The sequence below is a fragment of the Palaemon carinicauda genome, chromosome 1 (genome assembly GCF_036898095.1).
Source record: "Palaemon carinicauda isolate YSFRI2023 chromosome 1, ASM3689809v2, whole genome shotgun sequence".
NCBI classification, from domain to species: Eukaryota; Metazoa; Arthropoda; class Malacostraca; order Decapoda; family Palaemonidae; genus Palaemon; species Palaemon carinicauda.
In genome coordinates, this window is record NC_090725.1 from 185,670,272 (window position 1) to 185,695,967 (window position 25,696).

The window sequence follows — 25,696 nt, forward strand, 5'->3', positions numbered from 1 at the left end:
GCGGAATATTTTGAAAGTTTGCTGAATGTTGAGGATGATAGGGAGGCAGATATAATTGCTGTTCCAGGTGTTGAGGTGCCAGTGATGGGAGATGAGAATGAGAGAGAGATTACAATAGAGGAAGTGAGGAGAGCACTAGATGAAACGAGAGTAGGAAAAGCATCTGGTATGGATGGTGTGAAAGCTGAGATGTTGAAGGAAGGGGGTGTGACTGTACTTGAATGGTTGGTGAGATTGTTTAATGTGTGTTTTGTGTTGTCAATGGTACCAGTAGATTGGGTCTGTGCATGTATTGTACCACTATAACAGGGTAAGGGAGATGTGCATGACTGTTGTAATTCAAGAGGTATTAGTTTGTTGAGTGTAGTTGGAAAAGTGTATGGTAGAGTACTGATTAATAGGATTAAGGATAAAACAGAGAATGCAATCTTGGAAGTACAGGGTGGTTTTAGAAGAGGTAGGGGTTGTATGAATCAGATTTTTACAGTTAGGCAGATATGCGAGAAATATTTAGCAAAAGGTAAGGAGGTGTATGTTGCGTTTATGGATCTGGAGAAAGCATATGATAGAGTTGATAGGGAAGCAATGTGGAATGTGATGAGGTTATATGGAGTTGGTGGAAGGTTGTTGCAAGCAGTGAAAAGTTTCTACAAAGGTAGTAAAGCATGTGTTAGAATAGGAAATGAAGTGAGCGATTGGTTTCCGGTGAGAGTGGGGCTGAGACAGGGATGTGTGATGTCGCCGTGGTTGTTTAACTTGTATGTTGATGGAGTGGTGAGAGAGGTGAATGCTCGAGTGCTTGGACGAGGATTAAAACTGGTAGGCGAGAATGATCTAGAATGGGAGGTAAATCAGTTGTTGTTTGCGGATGATACTGTACTGGTAGCAGACACAGAAGAGAAGCTTGACCGACTAGTGACAGAATTTGGAAGGGTGTGTGAGAGAAGGAAGTTGAGAGTTAATGTGGGTAAGAGTAAGGTTATGAGATGTACAAGAAGGGAAGGTGGTGCAAGGTTGAATGTCATGTTGAATGGAGAGTTACTTGAGGAGGTGGATCAGTTTAAGTACTTGGGGTCTGTTGTTGCAGCAAATGGTGGAGTGGAAGCAGATGTACGTCAGAGAGTGAATGAAGGTTGCAAAGTGTTGGGGGCAGTTAAGGGAGTAGTAAAAAATAGAGGGTTGGGCATGAATGTAAAGAGAGTTCTATATGAGAAAGTGATTGTACCAACTGTGATGTATGGATCGGAGTTGTGGGGAATGAAAGTGATGGAGAGACAGAAATTGAATGTGTTTGAGATGAAGTGTCTGAGGAGTATGGCTGGTGTATCTCGAGTAGATAGGGTTAGGAACGAAGTGGTGAGGGTGAGAACGGGTGTAAGAAATGAGTTAGCGGCTAGAGTGGATATGAATGTGTTGAGGTGGTTTGGCCATGTTGAGAGAATGGAAAATGGCTGTCTGCTAAAGAAGGTGATGAATGCAAGAGTTGATGGGAGAAGTACAAGAGGAAGGCCAAGGTTTGGGTGGATGGATGGTGTGAAGAAAGCTCTGGGTGATAGGAGGATAGATGTGAGAGAGGCAAGAGAGCGTGCTAAAAATAGGAATGAATGGCGAGCGATTGTGACGCAGTTCTGGTAGGCCCTGCTGCTTCCTCCGGTGCCTTAGATGACCGCGGAGGTAGCAGCAGTAGGGGACTCAGCAGTATGAAGCTTCATCTGTGGTGGAAATGTGGGAGGTTGGGCTGTGGCACCCTAGCAGTACCAGCTGAACTCGGCTGAGTCCCTGGTTAGGCTGGAGGAACGTAGAGAGTAGAGGTCCCCTTTTTGTTTTGTTTCTTGTTGTTGTCGGCTACCCCCCAAAATTGGGGGAAGTGCCTTTGGTATATGTATATGTATGTATGATGTATGCTGAAATTTGAGAATTTCACCGAATACTTATATGCCTTTCTTTCTTTACAGGAGGAGCATCCCAAGTGTGGGAATAGTTTTTGCAGGGTCTGTAGTAAGAACTTCTACGGCCACGACATGTGCAGGGCCCATGCTCGCTGCGTAGTCACCAAGGGGGCTCTCAAGTACTGGGACCCACAGGTATGTACCGTTTGTGAAAAACTGGTAAGAGAGGCTTTTGATGATCAAAAGTCCACTGAGTCAAGGGACGCAGCAAGGGAAATGCTGCGTAAATGGGTTAGAGGTTTCCAGAAGAACACTTCTGGCCCGTACCTTCCTAACGAAAAGATGAGGGCTTGTCTTTTCCCTAGGGCATCTTCGGATGCAGTTATTCCCCAGACTCAACCTGAGATTCCCCTGGTTCAGATTCCGGTAGAATCTGAAGTTTCGGATGCCTTAGAGATCATCCAGTTAGAGGACAACATGTCAGTTGTCTCAGAGGAGACTGAGAACAATCTCCTAGTGGAGGAATTGGATCAGGCGGATGACGTTCTACCTGAGACAGAAACCGAGAAAGCCGAAACGATTTTGGTATCATCGGCCACAGTGAATGAGCCGGTGCCTTCGACCTCCTCCACTGCACCCCAACTAGATTCGATCACGAGTACGTTGCACTCGTTGCTGTCCATGGTGCAAGACATCCAAAAGAAATCGTCCAAGAAGGAGGCCTCTCTTCGGACTGAGATGCATCAGCTAGTTGAAACACGTTTGGCCCCGAAGAAGCTAAACGTTAAAGAGCTCCCCGCCTTCTCTGACGTTAACCCCTGGAGGTACGCAGAGCACATGCCCATGTCGGGGGGGAAGATCTTCCTCTCAGAAAAACTGGGCACTGTCCCAGTGGAGGAAATTGAGTTCTGGCCAAGCAAAGGTGCCTACCCGGATTGCTATGTCCGTCTCAGGACGGAACCTGCATCCAAAGAGGAAACAGAGCCAAAGGAAACTATTGTCCTTGAACTCTCTAAAGCTCAGGCCTTATATACCACCACCTTAAAAGAGAGGGCCTTTACTAGCTCTAAGGTGCCGGCTCTCAGCAAGAAGCACCCGTCCTTCATTGCTGATCCTAAATGTGCCTTTGCCTTTATGGACAAAGGGCTCAAGGCAGCCTTAAAGGCAGTTGAGGCAGGGAAACCGTGCCCTACACTGGAGGAGTGTAGACCCTTCTCCCTTGCCTTCCCATCAGACGATGCGGACTGGAAGGATGTTCACACTACCTTCACAGTTGGGAAGCTGGAGGCAGATATTGCCGGACGACAGTTCGGCGAAGACCTCCCCAAGCTGTCGGACTTTCTCCTGCGTAGGGAACAGGAGACGAAAGAACGTCTTGCTGCTTCCTTGTCTCTGCAGACTGGCCTGGAGACAATGGAAAGCATCCCAGATACCCCGGACATGTACATGGTCTTCGCCAAAGCCCATCTGGCGACAGTAACAAAAGACCTGTACAACTTTATTAAAGCCCGAAGGGCTTGCAGAGAGTTCGTGTTCGCCTGGGCTGCGGTGAGACACGAACCAAGGAAGCTGATAGCTTCTAACATCTGGGGAAAAGACCTCTTCCCAAGTGAAGTGGTCAAAGAGGTCGTGGGCAAATCCGCCACTGCGAACAGAAACCTTCTTTCTAAATGGGGCTTGTCCTCTAAAAGAAAATCTTCAGCTGACAAGGGTCCCCAGCCGAAGAATAGACCAAAACGACCCAAAGTGCCCTCTCGGCCTAAGCAACAGCAACAGCTTCCCGTGGCCACGGTGTCCCAGACGGTGGCACAATCACCCACCACTTTCCAACTGGTGCCCCAAACACTGGCGACTCAGTCACCAGTGTTCACCCCAGTGTTTGAAAGGCAGTCTACGACCTTTCGGCCGAAGTCTCGAGATTCCTTTCGAGGTTCCTCCAGACGCCCCTCCAGAGGTAGGGGCAACAAGGGTGGACGTGGCCAAGGAGGTAAATCCTCCACCCAGCACTCAAAGTGAGATGCTACCGGTACGAGGGAGACTCTTCTTCTTCCGGGATCATTGGACCTTCGATCCCTGGGCCCACAGCCTAATCAAGAACGGACTAGGGTCGAGTTAGCGCTCAACTCTACCAACCTTCCCTCAATTCTTCCAACACTCAACCCCCATATTGGAAGAATATGTTCAGGAACTCTTGAGCAAAAGAGTTATAAGGAAGGCAAAGTCTGTCAGATTCCAAGGAAGGCTATTTTGTGTTTCGAAGAAGGACTCGGAAAAGCTCTGAGTAATTCTGAACTTGTCACCACACAACAAGTTCATAGTGAACTACAAGTTTAAAATGCTGACGCTTCAACACATCAGGACCCTGTTGCCCAAACGGGCATACACAGTCTCCATAGACATGACGGATGCGTACTGGCACGTTCCGATCAGCCGTCAAGTTTCCCCCTACCTGGGATTCAAACTACAAAGAAGACAGTATGTCTTCAGAGCCATGCCCTTCGGACTGAACATAGCTCCAACGGTATTCACCAAGCTTGCGAATGCAGTCATTCATCAACTACGCCTAAAGGGAATCCAGGTGGTAGCCTACCTGGACGACTGGTTGGTGTGGGCAGCATCCGAAGAAGAGTGCAGGCAAGCCTCCAAGGAAGTGATCCAGTTCCTGGAACACTTGGGATTCAAGATCAACTTGGAAAAATCTCGACTGTCTCCAGCTCAAAAGTTTCAGTGGCTGGGCGTCCACTGGAACTTGCAGTCGCACTGCCTTTCCATTCCATCAAAGAAAAGGAAAGAGATAGCAGGATCTGTCAGAAGCCTTCTTCGGTCCGCAAGGATATCAAGAAGGCAACAGGAGAGTGTGTTGGGGTCTCTCCAGTTTGCCTCAGTGACAGATCCAGTATAGAGAGCACAATTAAAAGATGCATCAGGAGCCTGGAGAAAATACGCATCAAACGCTCGAAGAGATCTACAAAGACCGATACCAAATCGTCTGCGATCCCTACTCAAGCCATGGTCGGAGGCCAAAAACCTAAAGAAAAAGGTTCCCTTACAACCACCTCCGCCGTCAATCACCGTTCACACGGATGCCTCGAAAGAGGGGTGGGGAGGTCACTCTCATCATCGGAAAGTCAAAGGAACCTGGTCTCCCCTCTTCAAAACCTTCCACATCAATTTCCTGGAAGCCATGGCAGTTTTTCTTTCCCTAAAGAAACAAACTCCGCTGCTAATCTACATCCGTCTGGTTCTAGACAGCGAAGTCATAATGAGATGCCTAAACCGACAGGGCTCGAGATCACCTCACATAAATCAAGTGATACTAGCCATCCTCCGCCTAGCGGAGAAGAAGAGATGGCACTTGTCAGCAGTCCACCTTCAAGGGTTCCGCAATGTGACAGCGGACGCTCTATCCAGGACCAAACCCATAGAGTCAGAATGGTCCCTAGACGCAAGATCGTTCTCCTTCATCTTACGCAAAGTCCCAGGACTGCAGATAGACCTCTTCGCAACGAGCGACAACAAGAAGCTACCCTGGTATGTAGCCCCGTACGAGGATCCTCTAGCGGAAGCAATGGATGCAATGTCCATAGATTGGAACAGATGGTCCAAGATCTACCTATTCCCTCCAACCAACCTTCTGCTGAAAGTCCTCGACAAACTGAGATCCTTTCAAGGGACGGCAGCAATAGTGGCCCACAAGTGGCCCAACAGCGTTTGGTTCCCCCTGGTAACGGAACTACGCCTGAAACTGATCCAGTTGCCGGACCCAGGTCTGACTCAGCAAGTGCAGAAATTGACTGTCTCAGCTTCATCAGTGAAAACCCAGAACCTTCATCTCATGATTTTCTCGCCTTAGCGGTCAAGAAACGGTTTGGGATTTCTAGGGACAGTATTAACTTCCTAGAAGAATACAAGTCAAAGTCAACAAGAAGACAATATGAGTCTTCCTGGAAGAAATGGGTGGCCTTTGTCAAGGCGAAGAAACCTAAGGAGATTTCTACGAACTTCTGTTTGTCCTTCTTCATCCATCTTCATGAACAAGGTTTAGCAGCCAATACGATTACTACATGTAAATCCGCCCTGGCCAGACCAATACCTTACGCCTTCCAGGTAGACTTTTCCAACAAAATCTTCAACAAGATTCCTAAAGCCTGCGCTAAACTTTGGCCCGCAGCTCCTCCTAAGCCCATTTCATGGTCTTTGGACAAAATTCTTCATTTAGCATCAACCCTGAACAATGAGGATTGCTTGCTGAAAGACTTGACTCAGAAGATGATATTCTTATTTGCACAAGCCTCGGGAGCCAGAGTTAGCGAAATAGTGGCCCTCTCGAGGGATGATGGCCACATTCAGTTCACAGACAATGGAGAACTGAACCTCTTTCCGGACCCGACGTTTCTCGCCAAGAACGAGCTGCCCACTAAGAGATGGGGTCCCTGGAGAATCTGCTCTCTGAAGGAAGAAGCATCCCTCTGCCCAGTGGAATGCCTAAAGGTCTATCTTCGTAGAACTTCAGACTTTAAGGGAGGTCAGCTTTTCAGGGGAGAGACTTCCAGTTCAACGTTATCCTTGAAACAGATAAGGGCGAATATCACCTACTTCATTCGCAGAGCGGATCCAGACAGTACACCCGCAGGTCATGATCCGAGAAAAGTTGCCTCATCTCTGAATTTCTTCCAAACGATGTCGTTTGGAAGCCTTCGTGCTTACACTGGATGGAAGTCCTCGAGGGTCTTCTTCAAGCACTACGCGAAGCAATTACAAGAAATTAAATTTCATGTGGTGGCGGCGGGCAGTGTAATAAAACCCGCTGCTTGATTACTGCGAAGAACAGTGCACTATTCGGGACTTATAGTGAAGGGTGTACATGATAGACTCGTAAGGCATATCATGTTGAGTTTTGTGTTTAAGTGATAACACTATAGACTGTTCTCCCTACACAGGTGACATTAAGCATAATAAGCTGACACAAGTGCCAGGCATTCTTATATGCACAGTGTTCCTAGTAACAACAGAATGTATAGTGAAATTTTTATATTTCCCTTAGAGTGGCTAATGTTTTCCTTTTCAGGTAAACCCTATTTATTCCTGTTATTACTGTTTATGCTTTTATGCAGAATTATTCAGCATACATTGTAATTGATTACAACCATGATTTCTATTTTTGTAATAAACAATAGAACGAATATTTGCGTCTCTTTCACCCCAAATATTTCAGTATATGTATAAGTCAGAGCATCCTTGACTCTTTTGATATTTAAGTAAATATCGGAACTAAGATTCATATTGCTCCATGCAAACAGGTAAGATCTTATCGTACTAGACTGTTCATTTTACTGTTTAAGGTTTCCTACACGTATATAAACCTGTCCGTCTCTTCATCGACAGACCCGGGAGGTACAGTAACCTGCCCAGACCAATACCATCCTAGTACAGACTATGCTTTACGTATATGATGACACTAATATACAAACTGTTTGCTAGATTGTTCCTTGAACTCACAATCCTCGGGTTTTTTCCTCGAGTCTACCCAGACTCTTCCCTGTAGGGGGCAGGAAGCACTGACATATTTCATGATCAGCTGATTGATGTATAACGGTAACATCTAATGTCTCTAGGTCTAAAGACCAAAGAGGAAAGATTTAGCTCGAGATGAACGACACTATTGAAAATCCACAGATACATTAATGGTCTGGTACACTTCCATTACGACGACATGGCCTGAGCCCAAAAAACGGATTTTGAGCGAAGCAAAAAATCTATTTTTGGGTGAGGTAGCCATGTCGTCCTGATGGACTCACCCTCTTTTGGGACAAAAGGATAATGAATCCCTCCCTATGGTACTGTATCTGCAACACCTACAAAGCTCCAAAGAATGACTTGGTGGCGCCTCGCGGTGGCGGATTGGCGCACTATTTGCAGTGCAGTAGGGAGCGTCGAGAGCGATGTCTCTAGAACGACTCTCCTTATTCTTGCCTCGAAGTGAAAGCTCTATTGGGGGCGTAGATAGCCATGAGATGTGTCAAGAATACATCCTCTGATATTACGCGATATTCCTTCGTAAAATTTTAAGGGATATTCGCTCCAGGAGTTAGAATTCTGGATACCTTTGGTAAATTCTCTGGGATATATCACTGTAGTCAAATATACCTAGGAAGCTACCTTCGAAGGAACTTCCATCAGGACGACATGGCTACCTCACCCAAAAATGGATTTTTCGCTTCGCTCAAAATCCGTTTTATATATATATATATATATATATATATATATATATACTGTATATATATATATATATATATATATATATATATATATATATATATATATATATATTGTTCATTAATTTTTTATGAAGAACTTTGCCAAAAGCCTTTTGAAAGTCTAGGTACATAGTGTCTATTGCACTGTTTTTGTCATAAATGCTAACTGTGGTCTGGAAAAATTCCAAAAGATTTGTCACACATGATCCCTTTTGACTAAAACCATGTTGGCTGTCTATCAGATTTTTTTCATTTTTCAATCTATTTTTACATTATGTTCTGATATAAACTTATTTTACAGGTATTAACAGTTAGTTTATGTATATTGAATGGTTCAAATGTACAGTATTTGGCTGTTCAGTATTTCATTGTGGACTGCAGCTATATTATAAGATTTAATGTGGTGTTTTGCAGGGTTTGGAACGAATTAGGCAATTTGCATGTGAAATGTGACTCACTACATAAAAAAAATCACTTTACGAAAGCCACTCCAGAACTAATTAATTTCGTGTTGTGAGGCATTACTGTATACAGTAAGATCCCCAAATATGCTTCAGTCGATTCACAACCGCACAGAATTGAAAAATCGTATATTTCAAAACACATGAGGAGTAACTCCATTAGGGCCAAGGCAAATGGCAACTTACATACATACATATACCAAGGCACTTCCCCCAATTTTGGGGGGTAGCCGACATCAAACAAATGAAACAAAAAAGGGACCTCTCCTCTCTACGTTCCACCCAGCCTGACAAGGGACTCAACCGAGTTCGGCTGGTACTGCTAGGGTGCCACAGACAACCCTCCCACGTTATCCACCACAGATGAGGCTTCATAACGCTGAATACCCTACTGCTGCTACCTTCGCGGTCATCGAAAGCACCGGAGGAAGCAGCAGGGCCTACCGGAACTGCGTCACAATCGCTCGCCATTCATTCCTATTTTTAGCATGCTCTCTTGCCTCTCTCACATCTATCCTCCTATCATCCAGAGCTCTCTTCACTCCATCCATCCACCCAAACCTTGGCCTTTCTCTTATACTTCTCCCATCAACTCTTGCATTCATCACCTTCTTTAGCCATTTTCTATTCTCTCAACATGGCCAAACCACCTCAACACATTCATATCCACTCTAGCTGCTAACTCATTTCTTACACCCGTTCTTACCCTCACTACTTTGTTCCTAGCCCTATCTACTCGACATACACCAACCATACTCCTTAGACACTTCATCTCAAACACATTCAATTTCTGTCTCTCCATCACTTTCATTCCCCACAACTCCGATCCATACATCACAGTTGGTACAATCACTTTCTCATACAGAACTCTTTGCATTCAAGCCCAACCCTCTATTTTCTACTACTCCCTCAACTGCCCCCAACAATTTGCATCCTTCATTGACTCTCTGACGTACATCTGCTTCCACTCCACCATTTGCTACAACAACAGACCCCAAGTACTTAAACTGATCCACCTCCTCAAGTAACATGACATTCAACCTTGCACCACCTTCCCTTCTCGTATATCTCATAAACTTACTCTTACCCACATTAACTCTCCACTTTCTTCTCTCACACACCCTTCCAAATTCTGTCACTAATCGGCCAAGCTTTTCTTCCGCGTCTGCAACCAGTACAGTATCATCCGCAAACAACTACTGATTTACCTCCCATTCATGGTCATTCTCGTCTACCAGTTTCAATCCTCATCCAAGCACTCGAGCATTCACCTCTCTCACCACTTCATCAACATATAAGTTAAACAACCACGGCGACATCACACATCCCTGTCTCAGACCCACTCTCACCGGAAACCAATCGCTCACTTCATTTACTATCCTAACACATGCTTTACTACCTTTGTAGAAACTTTTCACTGCTTGCAACAATCTTCCACCAAACTCCATATAAACTTATCACATTCCACATTGCTTCCCTATCAACTCTATTATACGCTGTACTTCTAAGATTGCATTCTCTGTTTTATCCTTAATCCTATTCATCAGTACTCTACCATACACTTTTCCAACTACACTCTACAAACTAATACCCCTTGAATTACAACACTCATGCACATCTCCCTTACCCTTATATAGTGGTACAATACACGCACAAACCCAATCTACTGGTACCAATTGACAACACAAAACACACATTAAACAATCTCACCAACCATTCAAGTACAGTCACACCCCTTTCCTTCAACATCTCAGCTCTCACACCATCCATACCAGATGCCTTTCCTACTCTCGTTTCATCTAGTGCTCTCCCCACTTCCTCTCATATAATCTCTCTCTCATTCTCATCTCCCATCACCGGCACCTCAACACCTGCAACAGCAATTATATCTGCCTCCCTATTATCCTCAACACTCAGTAAACTTTCAAAATATTTCGCCCACCTTTTCCTTGCCTCCTCTCCTTTCAACAACCTTCCATTTCCATCATTCACTGTCTCTTCAATTCTTGAACCAGCCTTCCTTACTCTCTTCACTTCTTTACAAAACTACTTCTTATTCTCTTCATATGAATGACCTAATCCCTGGCCCCACCTCAGGTCAGCTGCCCTCTTTGCCTCACGTACCTTGCGCTTTACTTCCACATTTTTCTCTCTATATTTTTCATACTTCTCTATACTATTACTCTGCAGCCATTCTTCAAAAGCCCTCTTTTTCTCTTCCACCTTTACCTTCACTCCTTCATTCCACCATTCACTGCCCTTCCTCATGCTGCCTCCAACAACCTTCTTGCCATACACATCACTTGCAATCCCAACAAAATTTTCTTTTACCAACTTCCACTCCTCTAAATTGCCAGTTTGTCTTACTTTCACTTCGTCATATGTCATTTTCAACCTTTCCTGATATTTACTTTTTACCCCTTGTTTTATTAGCTCTTCAACCCTCACTAGCTCCCTTTTACATCCACCTACTTTATCCCCCCCCCCCCCCCCTCTTTTGCTACAACTAATTTTCCTTCCACCAAAAAATGATCAGACATACTGTTAGCAATACCCCTAAACACGTGCAGGTCCTTTAATCTTCCAAACATTCTTTAAGTTATCAACACATAATCCATTAACGCCCTTTCTACCACTCTTTCATTTGCCACTCTTACCCATGTATACTTGTTTTTATCTCTCTTTTTGAAAAAGCTAAAACTTAATCACCATCTCTTGCTCAACACACATATCTACCAGTCTCTCACCACTCTCATTTTCACCTGGTACGCCATACTTCCCAATGACACCTTCTAGCTCTCCAGTGCCCACTCTAGCATTTAAGACACCCATGAAAACTACACAATTCCTTCAACCCAGTCCTTCTACACACCTAGTTAAATCATTCCAGAACTCATTCCGCTCTTCTTCACTTTTCTCACAACCTGGCCCATACTCACTGACAAAAGCTGACATTCCTTCCCAACCTAACCCTTACCCACATTAACCTAGATGATACCTCCTTCCATTCTATTACTTTACCTGTAATTCATTCACTCAGCAATAAAGCCACACCTTCTCTTGCTCTTCCCCTTTAAATCCCAGACACTCTACCAGACATTTCACCAAACATCACTTCACCTTCCCCTTTTATCTTTGTCTCACACAAAGCTGTTGAGTAATTGTGAGTTCTTATTAGAATGTTTGGTTTGCCATCTGATTGATCAGTGTTGTTAGGTTTCTTACAAGCCTTTCTATCTAGGGTTTGGTCTTAGTTATCTATCGTTCCAAGTGTTCCATTTGATACCTTTTTCTTGTTGATTCCTAAACCAATAAATTCATTATATACCCTAAAAGGCATAACCTATAGGTTCCTTATTCAATGATTAGTTAAACTGCCAAAAGTTGGAGTTGTTTTAATTACCAGCACCATTCTTTGTAACTGATTTCATTAATAAGATGAGTGCCATGTATATAGAGTTAGTTTCAATTTACAGAATTTATTTTTTAAATATCAAAAATCTAAAAAATAATAACAAAATTATACAGTACTATGAATTTCCGTATCTAATTAGAGGTTATTCAGCTATTGTAGGAAGAGCCTGGAACGGAACATCCCTGATAGCTGTGGGATTACTGTGATTAAAAAAGGCAAATAACATTCTAACCAAGATTTTAACTGTGATGAGACCAGGCTTTATTGGAAAAACTGCTTAGTAGAACACATTCACAAAAGTATCAAACACGCACACAATCATGCTTAAGCCGGCTGACAACTTTGGTTCTTTGTGGTAATGCAGTCAGTCATATTATAAAGCCAGGCAAAGTTTATCACTTGAAGAACCCAAGCACCTTGAGAAATAAAAACAAAGATACAGTTTCTGTTTTCTAGCAAAACAATGCCAAACTCTGGGTCAATGCTATTTCCTCCAAGCATTATTCAATAAATGTTTCATTTCTGAAGTGCACACATACCTTGAGAAGGAAGAGCTGCTTTTGTACAAAAATATCAAGCAACACAAAAAAACAACAGCAGACAAAGTATGATCCACTCAAAAACAGGATATAAACAGTTAAGCTCTTTTTTAGCAGATCTAACAATCATGCAACAAATACTACTCCTTAAAGCATCAGAGATTTATAAATCTTATTAGTAGTACTATAGAAAGAAATCAAGAAAGCTAAACACCTACACCCAAATTAGGTACAAGTGAACATCTATAAATAAGTCTGAGGCAATATAACTTTGTACTACACAGTACCAGGTAAGTACAGTACAGTACAGTAACATTAGACAAAATCTGTATACATCATACACAATGAAGATTCGTCCGAATATTTGAAATCTTCATATCTAATCAACATTGACAACCTATATATTATTCAAACCCATAAAAAAGAAAGAGTTTCAATACAAGTCCCCAGTAAAGAGGAACATCTTTTGTCAACAACAAAAAGGCACAAGACAAACAATTAAAACCACTTACCCATTGATATTTCCACTACACTTAAATAGAAATCTTTCAATGGAGAAATTAATAAAAACTAAAGTAAAAGAATTTTCCTTGTGTCAAATAATTTTTGTAATCCGAGAAGTAAAAGGGCTGTCAACTAATCTTTAAAAAAATTATATGTATAAACTATTTCTCAAAAATGCAAAATGTTTGCTTCAAGATTTACAACAAAATAACTTATCTTTCTTTCAAGTAACAGCAGCAGATAGCATATAGCGGGCATAAAATGCTATCTCCTTAGTTCTTTTTCCTGTTTGATACTAAGTCCACCAAAAAATTCTATTCCCATTTAAAAACCATTCTATGATATAACATGTTATAAGCAGGACTGCCTAAATTCAAAACATTAACAAAATGTTAAAATATACAGTATATTAGATTTCATTATTAATGTACTTTTCTTGTGCCTCAAGGACACTAATACTGGTACTTCTTTCAAAGTTAAAAAAAAAAACAAGTGACCATCAAGAAGCACTCTACTATAAAAATTTCACTAGCGTAAGCGAGTCACAGTCACTCAATTTACACATCCAAATTGAAACACTCATGCTAAATGTTTACTGTTGCATATTATGACAAATCCCCCACCTTCTGTGTATGACTCACAATAAACTATAGACCACACAGACAAACTTACCTGCTTGGAGTTATCTGCATCAGTGATGAGGCCCTCAGCCCACTGAAGAGAATTGGAGCCACCATATTCCATGCCAGACCTACGTAAAGTACGAACAACCTCTCCTGTTTGTAGCACCAACCTGTCGACTTGCTGTTGTGTAGAACTTAGCAAGAAACCCTACAAAAGGTAGAGAAAAGTACTACAATTATAAAAAAAAAAAATTGAATTATTCAGTCAAGAAACCTATCAAGAATGTTATAACACCCACAAAAAAATACCAAGCACACCAGAAACTTTCCTTAAGAGAACAGCTGTCTTCATTAGTTTAAAAACACATCCAGAATTATTCAAGCAATATGGAGGTATTAATAAAACCAATAATATCAAAATAAAAATAAAAATATCCATGAAAATATCATATACAAAACATTGATTACAGTATTAAAGAAACCTCACCCACACTGAAGTTTTACATAAATTACCTATTCTTTACTGATTTACTATGGCTCTAGCATGTATCACTGAGCTACATAAACTACAGACAAATATATAAGATTTCGAACAATGTTGGCATACTAAATCAGAAATTGAGGTAATTTGCATTTTTCCTAACTATGCAAACCTGTAGTTATTTACTATAGATGAGATCAGCGCTAGATGACATATGGCCATAAAAACCTTTAATGAGGTGTCAACAACCTGCCGGTTAATATCCCGTGGTAGCGGCGAGAAGCACCGGCCCCAAACCTCATACCTTTCTCACTTTGATTGCATTCGGGACTTTCTCCTGGGGTTAGGTGATGGTAGGTAAAAGTATGTGTAAAAAACTACAGGTTTGTATAGTTAGTAAAAATACAAAATACCTCCGAATTTCTGATTTTTTCCTACTGTATACACCCTACATTCTTTACAATAGGAGACTCACAATATGGTGGATGAAAGCCACTTCAATTAGTTGAAAATTTCCCCTGGATGCAGCATCCTTGCAAGATAATGCAAGAGATGTACACCTCGCTAACCTATGGCGTGTAACCAACCGTTTTACGGCTCAAGCGAGACGAGTATGAGCGTTAGAACACAATTGCGACGGTTAAGGCTATGTATGATAAATGGTTTGCATTTTATACTCATGAAAGCCGAAGTCCCAACTCCTCATCATCCAGAAGCTTGGGGATGCGACGAATACAGTATATGCAATATATTGTAGCTACAAGCAAAAGAGGGTCTTACCTTCTAATCTAGACAGTCTCCGGATGCTATGCCCCAAGAGAAGGGAAGATGTAGATGAGAAAGACCAGTCTTTCCTTTAACATTCATTCTAGACTAACAAAAAACTACTGTCCTCCAACAACTACTGCTGGTCCTATATGGAGCTAAAGCAGCTATACCACTTGCAGTGCAGCTACCACAGGGCCTATCAAGAAATTGTCTAGGGATTTGTGGGTCACGTCTTGCAAGTAATGGGCCATGATGCTTGTTTGTCTCTTCAATACCACTGCTTGTACAATCTGCATCCCAGAAAGGTTCTTTTTAAATGCCAGGGGCATACTGATACCCCCCACATCATAAGCTCTAGGTTAATGACCTTGAGGAGGAAAAGACGGATTAATGGCTCGGTCTGTGACTTGCCTGATCCAAAAGGAAATTATGTTCCTTTCCACCTTTCTCTTGACCCTGCATGAACTAAAATACAGGTGTGTGACCTAAAGACGAGCTCCTCAAGTTCACTTAGGGCCCTTATAAGACACAACAGCAATTGTTCCAGGTCACTACAGTAGTTACGGCAATTGTTTTGGGTCACTACAATAGTTACTTTCTGAACTAGTAATTTTGAAAGAATTGAACCTGGGTTAAAAAAAACCTGGATTCTGAGTCTTTGCTACCAACTCAGTAACGAAGCTGTACACCCCCTGTCCCCATCCCCATGAATAGGCGACGTCGTATGGGAGATCATGTAAATCAATTATTCTCTTGGCTAAGGCCAAAGCAAAAAGAAAGACTGTTTTCAAGGTGAGGTCCCTATCGGAAGCCTAACTTAAAAGTTTGTGCGGTGCTCCTTTAAAGGAACGCAGAACTTTAACTATGTTCCAACCGAGGCCAAGTTAGCTCAAAACTCCGTATGAGCATAGTCAGTTCTAATGAAGAGGAAATCTCCAAGCCTTTCCATATAAAGATCTGGCTTAAGGCCGAACGATAGCCTTTTACCGTCGAGATGGAGCTGAGTTTTTCCTTTCGAAGGTATAACAAAATCTCGGTGATTAGAGGTAGAGTGGAACTGAGAGCAGAGATGTCCTTTTTACGACACCAACCACAGAAGATCGCTCACTTAGCCTGGTAGATTGAGGTATCTAGACATATGTTTTGCCATTTGTGCCGAAAAGCCTCTCTCCGAAAGATGCTGGATAACCTCCAGGCATAAAGATGTTGGGATCCCTGACCCCAATGTTACACATCTGGGTGTGTGGTTGGCGTAAGAGGTCGGGTAGAGTATGAAGTTCCCTCAGCAATTCTGTCACAAGTAGCAGCAGGTCTGGAAACCATTCTACATGGTACCACATTGGTGCTATCAGTGTCATTGACAGGATGGCCGACAATCTCACCCTGTTAAGGATTCTTCCCAGTACGCAAAACGGATGATATGCGTAAACGTCTAAGTGATCTCAAAGGTGGCGAAAGGAGGCATTTTTTGAAAACTGCCTGTAGGTCCAGTACTGGTGAGCAGTACATCGTAAGTTTCCAGTTCAGACATATTATACCGTCAGCGAACCTCAAAAGTCAAAACTTTGTTCGCTATCCATTGATCTGAAGACCATTCGGAAGCTACAATCTGAGCTTTCCTGCTCAGTTTGTCTGCCAAAACATTTTTCTTCCCAAGAATAAACAAGGCCAACAGATGTATCGAGTTGTCCTCAGTCCAGCGCAGTATTTCCCCAGATAGCTGCCAAAGTTACCATGAAATAGTACCTACTTGTTTGTTTAGATGAGCAACTACTGCTGTATTGTCGCTCATCACAACAACCAAGTGCCGTGAAAGAGCCAGTTGAAAATATTAGAGATCTTAGAAGCTTGCCCTTACCTCAGGGAGATTTATGGACTTCTGCCTGTAAAGCAACGTCCTTTGCCGATCCCTCAGCGAAGGACCCGGATATCATTGGGGGCAAATCCAGGAAAGTGGAGAGCTGGTGAATGGGATGACGTACCCATTGTGAAGGACATAAGACTGCCCAGGGGTTAGCCCCGTGGTGAAGCCACTACTGATACCTAATCTGCAGGCATCTTCCCACAGGTGGAGGAGTGGGAGGAGAGTCCCCCTTAGCAAGGAAGTCAACCACATCTGCTACCTCTCCACCCACGTCCTTTCTGGTTGCTGCCTTGAAAGTTATTTGGACGAAGATGTCTTCTTCAGGTTAGAATGTTTGGGAGCAACTTTCGATGTTTTGTGAGCCTATCTTCCCACAGGAGATGTATTCAGTGCTGCAAGTACCAAAGTGGTAGTCTGAGCCATGATGGCTCGATAGAAAAGCCAGGCTCACCTTCCTCCACTTTTCAATCACCATATTCTTCCAGGGGAAACAAAACCAGAGACTTGATAGAGGATTTCTGCAGAGAGCATCTCTCCTTGGTATTTGTTATTGGAATTTACATACTACAGCATCACACATCTTCAAGAGCCTATTTTCTCACTGGTTCGCAGCGTTAATGGTTAACAATTCCATTGCCTTCACATCTCTGAGGGTACTACAATCTTAAACACTTGCTGTTTCTTAGGAGCAGTGTGATCCTCAGAGGTGGCAAGACAGCCAACTGCTCAGGACAGTAGTCCATCCACAAGGCTGCCTGAAGAGACACTTGTGCTATCCTTTCTAAGCTTAATGCCTCGGCCGATAAGAACGTCACCAGTTGTAAGGCTAGTCTCTCCACACAGTTTGTTACCCAATTTTAATGATCTACTCCGGCTCATGCTGAATCCATCTCCTTATTTAAAAGATATCAAAAGACATGGGTTTGCATAACATGTAGGAACAAGTAGAGATACTAGTGGGAAAGAAGAACCGAGTAGATTGCTTATGAAAATTAATTATAGGCAATAATGCTCCCTATTCTGTGTGTTTCATGTCGTGGATGGTATTGTGATTTAGATTATGTACTGTTGTGAGAATTGCAAAGACCTCACTGTTCCATTTATGAAAAAGTATGATTTTTGGTTGATGACCAGATTAATAGTTCAAAGTATAATAGGAAACTTGCTTTCAGTCAGAAGAAAATCTAGAGAAGATTAAGCTAGTTCTGATGGCAGATATCATTAAAATTATTACATGCCAGCATTGTATTCCAATTCTGCACTTAAAAAGCCTAGTTTTGATAGTGATGAGCTTCATCAAGTTTAACTTTAGTATACTGTATCTAAGTAGGTCAGTGAGTGCTCCATTATCGATGTCAGCCTACAAAACTTAAACAAAATGTAAAAAATTACCTCTTTCTTCCTATTCATGAGTTGGCTGATAAATCAGCCGTTATAGTAGAAAAATATGCATTGGAATTCACTGACACTTGGCTTATTTCTTAATTCCTTTTAGGCTGTGAATGGTAAGCTTCCCGCTTTGACGAAGGATGAAGAGCTTCTAAAGTAGCAATGCCAGACATTGGTAGAATTATAACAAGAGCGAGCTTCACATATACTTATGCAGGCTTAAGTGACAAATTGTTTGAAGAAGCCCCAGACTTTTGATGTGATCAGTATGGCAAGCAAGACTATTGCTGTTTGGAAATCTTACAAACCCATATTTCGCCTCTAGCAAACAGGATCTCCGCACTCTTCCAGCATTCTAGTATGTGGGAAACTCCAAAGGACAAATTGACACCATTTCTATCCTTGTTGCTTTTCACATAAATGTCATTTTTTTACTCATGTTTGATTTTGGAGTGCTCTTGGGGTCAAAGACCAACCCAAAATGGCTGGCATTGCCCATCTAGTATGTAGAAGACTCCAAAGGACAAATTGAGACCATTTCCAGCCTTGCCGCTAGCCACATGACTAAATGTCATTTTTGTCTAGGGTTTGATTTAGGGCTTCTGTCCAGGTCAAAGCCCAACCCAAAATGATTAGCACTGTCCATCTAGTACAGTATGTAGAAGACTACAAAAGAAATTGAGACCATTTCCAGCCTTGCCACTGGGCACACGAATAAAAGTCCTTTTTGTCCCAGGTTTGATTTAGGGTTACTGTCAGGGTGAAAGCCACACCCAAAATGGATGGCTTTGTTCATCTAATATGTACGAGACTCCAAAGATCAAATTGAGACCATTTTCAGCCTTGCCGCTTTTCACATAAATGAATGTCATTTTTTTACCAGGGTTTAATTTAGGGGTGCTGTTAGGGTCAAGCCCCACCCAAAATGTCTGGCATTGTTCATCTAATATGTGGGAGACTCTAAAGGACAAATTGACACCATTTCTAGCCTTGCCACTTTTCACATAAATATATATAATTTTTTGACCTACATTTGATTTAGGGGTGCTATCGGGGTCAAAGTCCCACCCAAAATGACTAGCATTGTCCATCTAGTATGTAGAAGACTCCAAAGGACAAATTGGCACCATTTCTAGCCTTCCCACTTTTCACATACATGAACGTAATTTTTTAACCAGGGTTTGATTTAAACCTGCTGTTGGGGTCAAAGCCCAACCCAAAATGGCTGGCATTGTCCATCTAGTATGTAAAAGACTCCAAAGGATAAATTGGCACCATTTCTAGCCTTGCCGCTTTTCACATAAATACCGGTAAATGTTATTTTTTAACCCATGTTTGATTTAGGGGTGTTGTCTGGGTAAAAGCCCAACCCAAAATGACTGGCATTGTTCATCTAATATGAGGGAGACTCCAAAGGACAAATTGGAACCATTTCTAGCCTTGCCACTTTTCACATAAATTAATATTTTTTGTCTAGGATTTGATTTAGGGTTGCTGTCGGGGTCAAAGCCCAACCCAAAATGACTAGCATTGTTCATCTAATATGAGGGAGACTCCAAAGGTCAAATTGACCCCATTTCTAGCCTTGCTGCTATTCACATAAGCAAATGTAATTTTTTTACCAGGATTTGATTCAGGGTTGCTGTTGGAGTCAAAGCCTCTCCTAAATTGGCTGGCATTGTCCATCTAGTATGAAGAAAACTCCAAAGGACAAATTGACACTATTTCTATCCTTGCTGTGTTTCACATGAAAGGTATTTTTTTACCCAGGTTTGATAAAGGGTTGCTGTCGGGGTCAAAGTCCAACCCAAAATGATTAACATTGTCCATCTAGTATATAGGAGACTTCAAAGGAGGAATTGAGACCATTTCTAGCCTTGCCACTTTTCACATGAATATATGTAATTTTTTAACCAGAGTTTGACTTAGGGTTACTGTTAGGGTCAAAGCCCCACCCAAAATGGCTGTCTATGTCCATCTAATATGTATAAGACTCCAAAGGTCAAATTGAGACCATTTTCAGCCTTGTCGCTTTTCACATAAATAAATGTTATTTTTTGACCAGGGTTTTATTTAGGGTTGCTGTCAGGGTCAAAGCCCAACCCAAAATGGCTGGCATTGTCCATCTAGTATGAAGGAGACTCCAAAGGACAAATTGAGACCATTTCTAGCTTTGCCGCTTTTCACATAAATTAATGTCATTTTTTTTCCACGGGGACATGGCTTGCTGACATTGGCAACGCCCCACCCTAAGTTACTGTCATTCTGCATTCAGTAGTCATGAGACTCCTGTGCACAATTCTATATCACCTTTAGCCTTACTATGAGTTATTTGGGGGTCACAGCCCCGGCTCTGCCAGGGCAGCAATACAGAAATGCATATGTGGGTCAAGTATGACTATAATAATGTTAAACTCTTTTGGCGCTTTTCACACGAATAAATGCTCCGGGCTCCCGGTCTATAGAGAGGCATAAAATCTTCATGACTTTGATATGCTTATGGCAAGGTTTGAATGGACTATTCTTGAAAGAGGTTGCCTAAGAAGACTGGTTACACGGCATCCTTCTCGGTCACTTGGCTCATAAAGACCACAGATTTGACAACCACTCCTTTTGCAGCCAGTAAGGAGCCATAAGTATCCTTCAGCTGTACACTGCTACATTACAATTAAAGCGACTCATGTCCTGAACTAGTTCATTACCTGTTCTTAAAACTTTAAATTTCTAACCATTACCTGGTCATAAGACCATCTCCACCTTCCTGAAAAACATGACTGCTTTACAGTTGTAAAGTATTTTTACCTATATCAATTTATGTTGTGCTTAACACATGTGAAGTTACTTATTCATTATTTCTTATGTATTTCTCCTTACCATATATAATTTTACTTATGAATTCAGTAAGTTGTGGGAATGTAAATTTCAGTTTATGCTAGTTTTATGACACATACAACTACATTTACATATACAGCACTTATTGATATTCATATAATAAGCATTCAAACCCTATGATGTGGATATACATATGCAGAACCCATGCAAAGGTGGAGTTTATGACGGTGAGGAAAGCTAACTTTACTCTAGGGATACATTCTTAATAGAAAATTACTAAACCACAGCATAAAAAAAATAATCACCAATTCTTCTAATGGGTTCAAATCCCCAAGGACATACAGCCTCTGTACATCACAAGAATTCAACAAATTGTACATTTCAATAACTGATTACATGTTGGACTCAAGAATTGAGTTTAACTATAATGTACACCAATGTCGCAGTATACGAAGCACAGATGAACAAATTTTCAAAGATACAAGTAAAATAATTTTGTCCTATGCTTCGATTTACACACCCAAATTACGTAGTTACAAATATTTTGACTGATAATTTGTATATAGCTGTAAAATTTGTTACAGTAATCTTATAAAAGTAAAAGAAAATGATAAAATTATCATTAGCAATTTTATAATCGTTGCATAAATACACACAGCTATAATAGAAACTGAACAAAAAAATCCTATTTTATTAGGAGCAATCCAATCTGATAACAACCGTTTCTCTTGCATTTCAATCATCATATGATAGTAAATAATTGCTGTGAATATGTTACAAAGTTAAGCAGAATAACACTGAAATATTTATACCCTTATTCGCTCTGGAGAAAAGATCAATGATATATACCAGATAAACAAGGTGTAGCTGGAAGTAAAAAAAACGTTTATAGCTGCGAAGCTGTTTGGAATAAAGGAAAGCTCCATGCTCCATACAAAACTAGCAGGGAAAAATGAAAAAATATATAAAGGACTTTATGAAATTCCTGAGTTTATAGTAAGTAGAAAATGTGCATATTGCATAAAAACTACCTAAAGAATTAAAATAAAAAAAAAAAGTCATTTCCTAAGCTGAATAATGAAGCACCACAAACCTAAAACCTATAAATTATCAGGCATCGGCAACATGGAACTTTGATATGCCATTACATTAGATAGTAAATAAAGTTTGAGAGATAAGTATCTCAAATAAAACTATCTAACCTAAATGGATAGTTTAAGCATTAATTGTTTCCTTTGGGAAATAAAGATGGTCTTTCGGAAGTATTATGGTAACCAATTTCATTTAAAATACTTTTTTCCTCTCTCATATTTCATTTACTGTTGAGTTCAATGGCATATCAATGCTAAATTTTTGACTTGCTAGTAGGTTTCTCACCCCACCTGACCATGCTTGCTTTTCACCTTTTTTTTTTTTAACTTTCAATGGCTGTGTAATTAGATTCTAAATATTTCAATATGTGTATCAGTAATTTGTAACTGTAAAATTGTTATAAATTTTAGAATTATTATAAAGTAATATATCTTTTTATGATGTGAATCATAATCAATAGATTATGTTTGCTTTGCTTGTGCTTGTCATACAGTGATTAACCACAATTTCTCAATACAATACCATTTTCTTTTATTTATAAGAGGACACTACTGTATTGAAAGTATCGTTGTGACATTTTTCTTTTCTGCTTCTCACTCAAAACAAAATATACTTTCTAAACCATCGTTGTCTGGTTACTATTACCTTACACAATGTTAATCAAACTAATTTTATTAATGCATATTAAGAAACAAGTGAGCTTTCGTAAGCTTGTAGGAATGAATTTCAGCATTTAACATGGAAGTCAAGGGGAAAATGCACTTTGATGAATGAATTTCTACTCAAAAAACATTTCTTCAGGAATGTAACTCATTCGTATAACGGGGCATTGGTGTACATGTGATAAATTGAATATCCTTATATATAAAAACTTTTTATAATCACAATAATTTTCTTAATATTCTACCTGCTGTAATCTAAAAGCTTGGCCATTAGAATACTTCATTGGCGAGACATTTCTAAAGAGTGTATCTTGTATTCTCCTCATCAGGTTTTCCGTTCTGTCCGGAGCAGTTTTCATACACAACATGCTGTCATGTACTGGAAACGGCATGAACTTGACACTATAATTACTGAAAAGATATACAAGGGACAGAACAAATTGTTTATTAAGAGCTTTAGCTACAAAGTTGATTAATCCACAAAATAGTCATGTATTAAAAATGATCGTAAAAATAGTATTGTTATATAATTTTCTTCATATATAAATAAAACCAATTGTAATTGTTTCAAATAGTATGTCAAATCTAAAATATATATGAAAAATAACTAATTGAACATCTACAGATATAGGCAAAATAACTGTCAAGCTCACCTTTGTAATGCATATGCAATATCACTATATCCCTGCAGGGTGACATTATTTCTATCATAACTAATATACTGTAGCTTGGAGTTTATTTGTAGAGCTTTGGCTAGGAGTCTCGCACCACTGTCTCCCATGTAATTACCACTGAACACATATGAAAAGAAAAATCATAATCAGTATTGCATACAACATAAAAAACTAAAATATCCTTAATGCTGTAACTATAATACAAAATTCATGTAACTATAAAAGAATTATCAAAGTAAAAACTATTTAAGCACATGAGGTCTTCCTACCTTTGATTTAATACCCAGTACTCAAAAAAGTACTTTACATCAAGATATTAACAGTCATTTTGGATCTTTTTAAGACTTTAGTCTATGGTTTTAAGGGAACAGACCCAAGAAATTGGCTGTTTAAAACAAAGTCTATTAATATTTGGAAATGTGCCTCAACAACCTCGTTTAACTAATTTATGATTATAATATGAAAATGCAATCAAAATAAGACATCTTGCTTCATCGAGAAAGAATTTAATTCTTTGAACATAGAATATAGAAAAAAAAAATTGTAAATCACTGAATCAAAAACAATAATAAGGAAAATTAAATAATAAATTTTAAAAGCAATTAGTATTACTTTTATGAACCTCCCATGTTCATATTCTACTTCCCAACTTTGGAAATGGTTGCAAGAATTCATCAGAAAATATATTTTTTTTTTGGTAAGAGCAATTCAGTAATACCTAGCTTGGGTGGAGAGGAAGCTTGGGCGCTAATCATATAATATATGGTCAGTCTCTAGGGCATTGTCCTGATTGCTAGGGCAATGTCACTGTCCCTTGCCTTTGCCATTCATGAGCGACCTTTAAACCTTTAAACCCTGGATAGGTGTGGGTTGTATACGAGAGAGAGAGAGAGAGAGAGAGAGAGAGAGAGAGAGAGAGAGAGAGAGAGAGAGAGAGAGAGAGAGAGACCTTTTTTTTTTCCATAATTTTTTCATCCATATTGGTTGTGAGTGATATCGACCTGCGAGACCTCAGTTCAGTGTGCACAGCAGTCAGGTGAGGCAGCATTTCATCCCAGCTCTTTTCCTTGTGCCATTTCTGAGATACCCTTGGGTCGAGTTCGACCCATCAATACCTCATTAAGGTAATTTGTGTAATATCACAAATTATTAGTAATTTGTATTTTTCCTAACATACTTACCGAGAAACACTTTCTTAGGAGTTACCTGGAACCTCCTCTCAAACGACCAGAGTTTTGTGTAGTTTACCCTACTCCCATTTTCTGTAATGGTAGGCCTAGCGGACAGACACGTGCCCTGAGGGCAAACCAGAGGTAGGCCACATATGAGCTTGGGTCGTGATCTCCAGTAAGTTCTCTGGTCGCGTCGTGATATCATCTCGACGCTCCTCTTATCCCAGTGCGACCCTTGTGTCCCCGACTCGTGTACCGTGTGGTTACCGCATGGCCCGTTGTGCTTAGTGCTTTTACCTTGTGCTTTGTGCTTTTACAGTATATTCCTTTGTGCTTTCCCTTGTGCTTGTTAGTCTTGTACTCGTCGTGCAGGGGCAGAGGTGCAGTGGGTACACTTCGGTACCAAGAATAAGAAGTCTTCCTAGAGGTCGCTCAAGAAGGCTAGCACCTCTTCGCCTTTGACGTCTCCAGGAGGAACGTCAGCTAGAGTTTCCCTACCACCTTCCCCTACACAGAGTAGGGGACGAGGTAAGTCCGTTGCGGGGAAGAAGCCAGTGGCTCTTCCCCAGGAGTCTGTTCTTCATGATAGTGGGGTAGCAGATTCTTTCCAGGCAAGTGGTGGGCCTGAAGGTGAGGTTAGTGGGTGTCTTAGAGACAGTGCCCTGGTGCTCGCAGGTCACGTCTCGTCTGATTTTCCCTTGTGGAGTAAAAAATGTCCCTGTCTCTTCGCCCGCTTCTTGGGCATGTTTTTCAGGTACCTCCGCAGCTGAAGGCACCCTAGAGAAAGAAGACTCACCGTCGGCAGTTCCAGGAGAAGGCGCTCTCATTCCAGGTCCTGTTCCAGATCGCGACATGGAAGGAGGCCATCAAGGTCCCGGAGGAAGAAGATCAGGAGGAGCAGCTTTAGCGTACAGAGACAGTCCTCCTAGTAGGGCCTCCGCCAGCCACAGATTGACCCTCGGAAGGACCCAAGGTCCTCGGCAGATAGGCGTAAGGCCGCGAAATAGACAACTCTTCCCGACCAGCGGAAGGAGTCGCCGTTTCAGCGGGCAGCCTCGTCGTCTCCTATTTTTG

At 41.1% G+C, this 25,696-nt stretch overlaps 1 protein-coding gene across 22 annotated transcripts in view; it reads right to left on the bottom strand.

Moving 5' to 3' along the window:
• The window catches only part of LOC137652986 (F-actin-uncapping protein LRRC16A-like), a 702,357-nt gene that overhangs the window by 321,629 nt on the left and 355,032 nt on the right, over window positions 1-25,696 (bottom strand). For all 22 annotated transcript variants that reach the window (XM_068386421.1, XM_068386468.1, XM_068386477.1 and 19 more), the window contains 3 exons: window positions 23,430-23,567; window positions 23,022-23,187; window positions 13,738-13,896 (listed from right to left, as the gene is read on the bottom strand). In XM_068386421.1, the coding sequence (XP_068242522.1) occupies window positions 13,738-13,896; window positions 23,022-23,187; window positions 23,430-23,567 (463 nt within the window). The remainder of the gene's footprint in view (window positions 1-13,737; window positions 13,897-23,021; window positions 23,188-23,429; window positions 23,568-25,696) is intronic.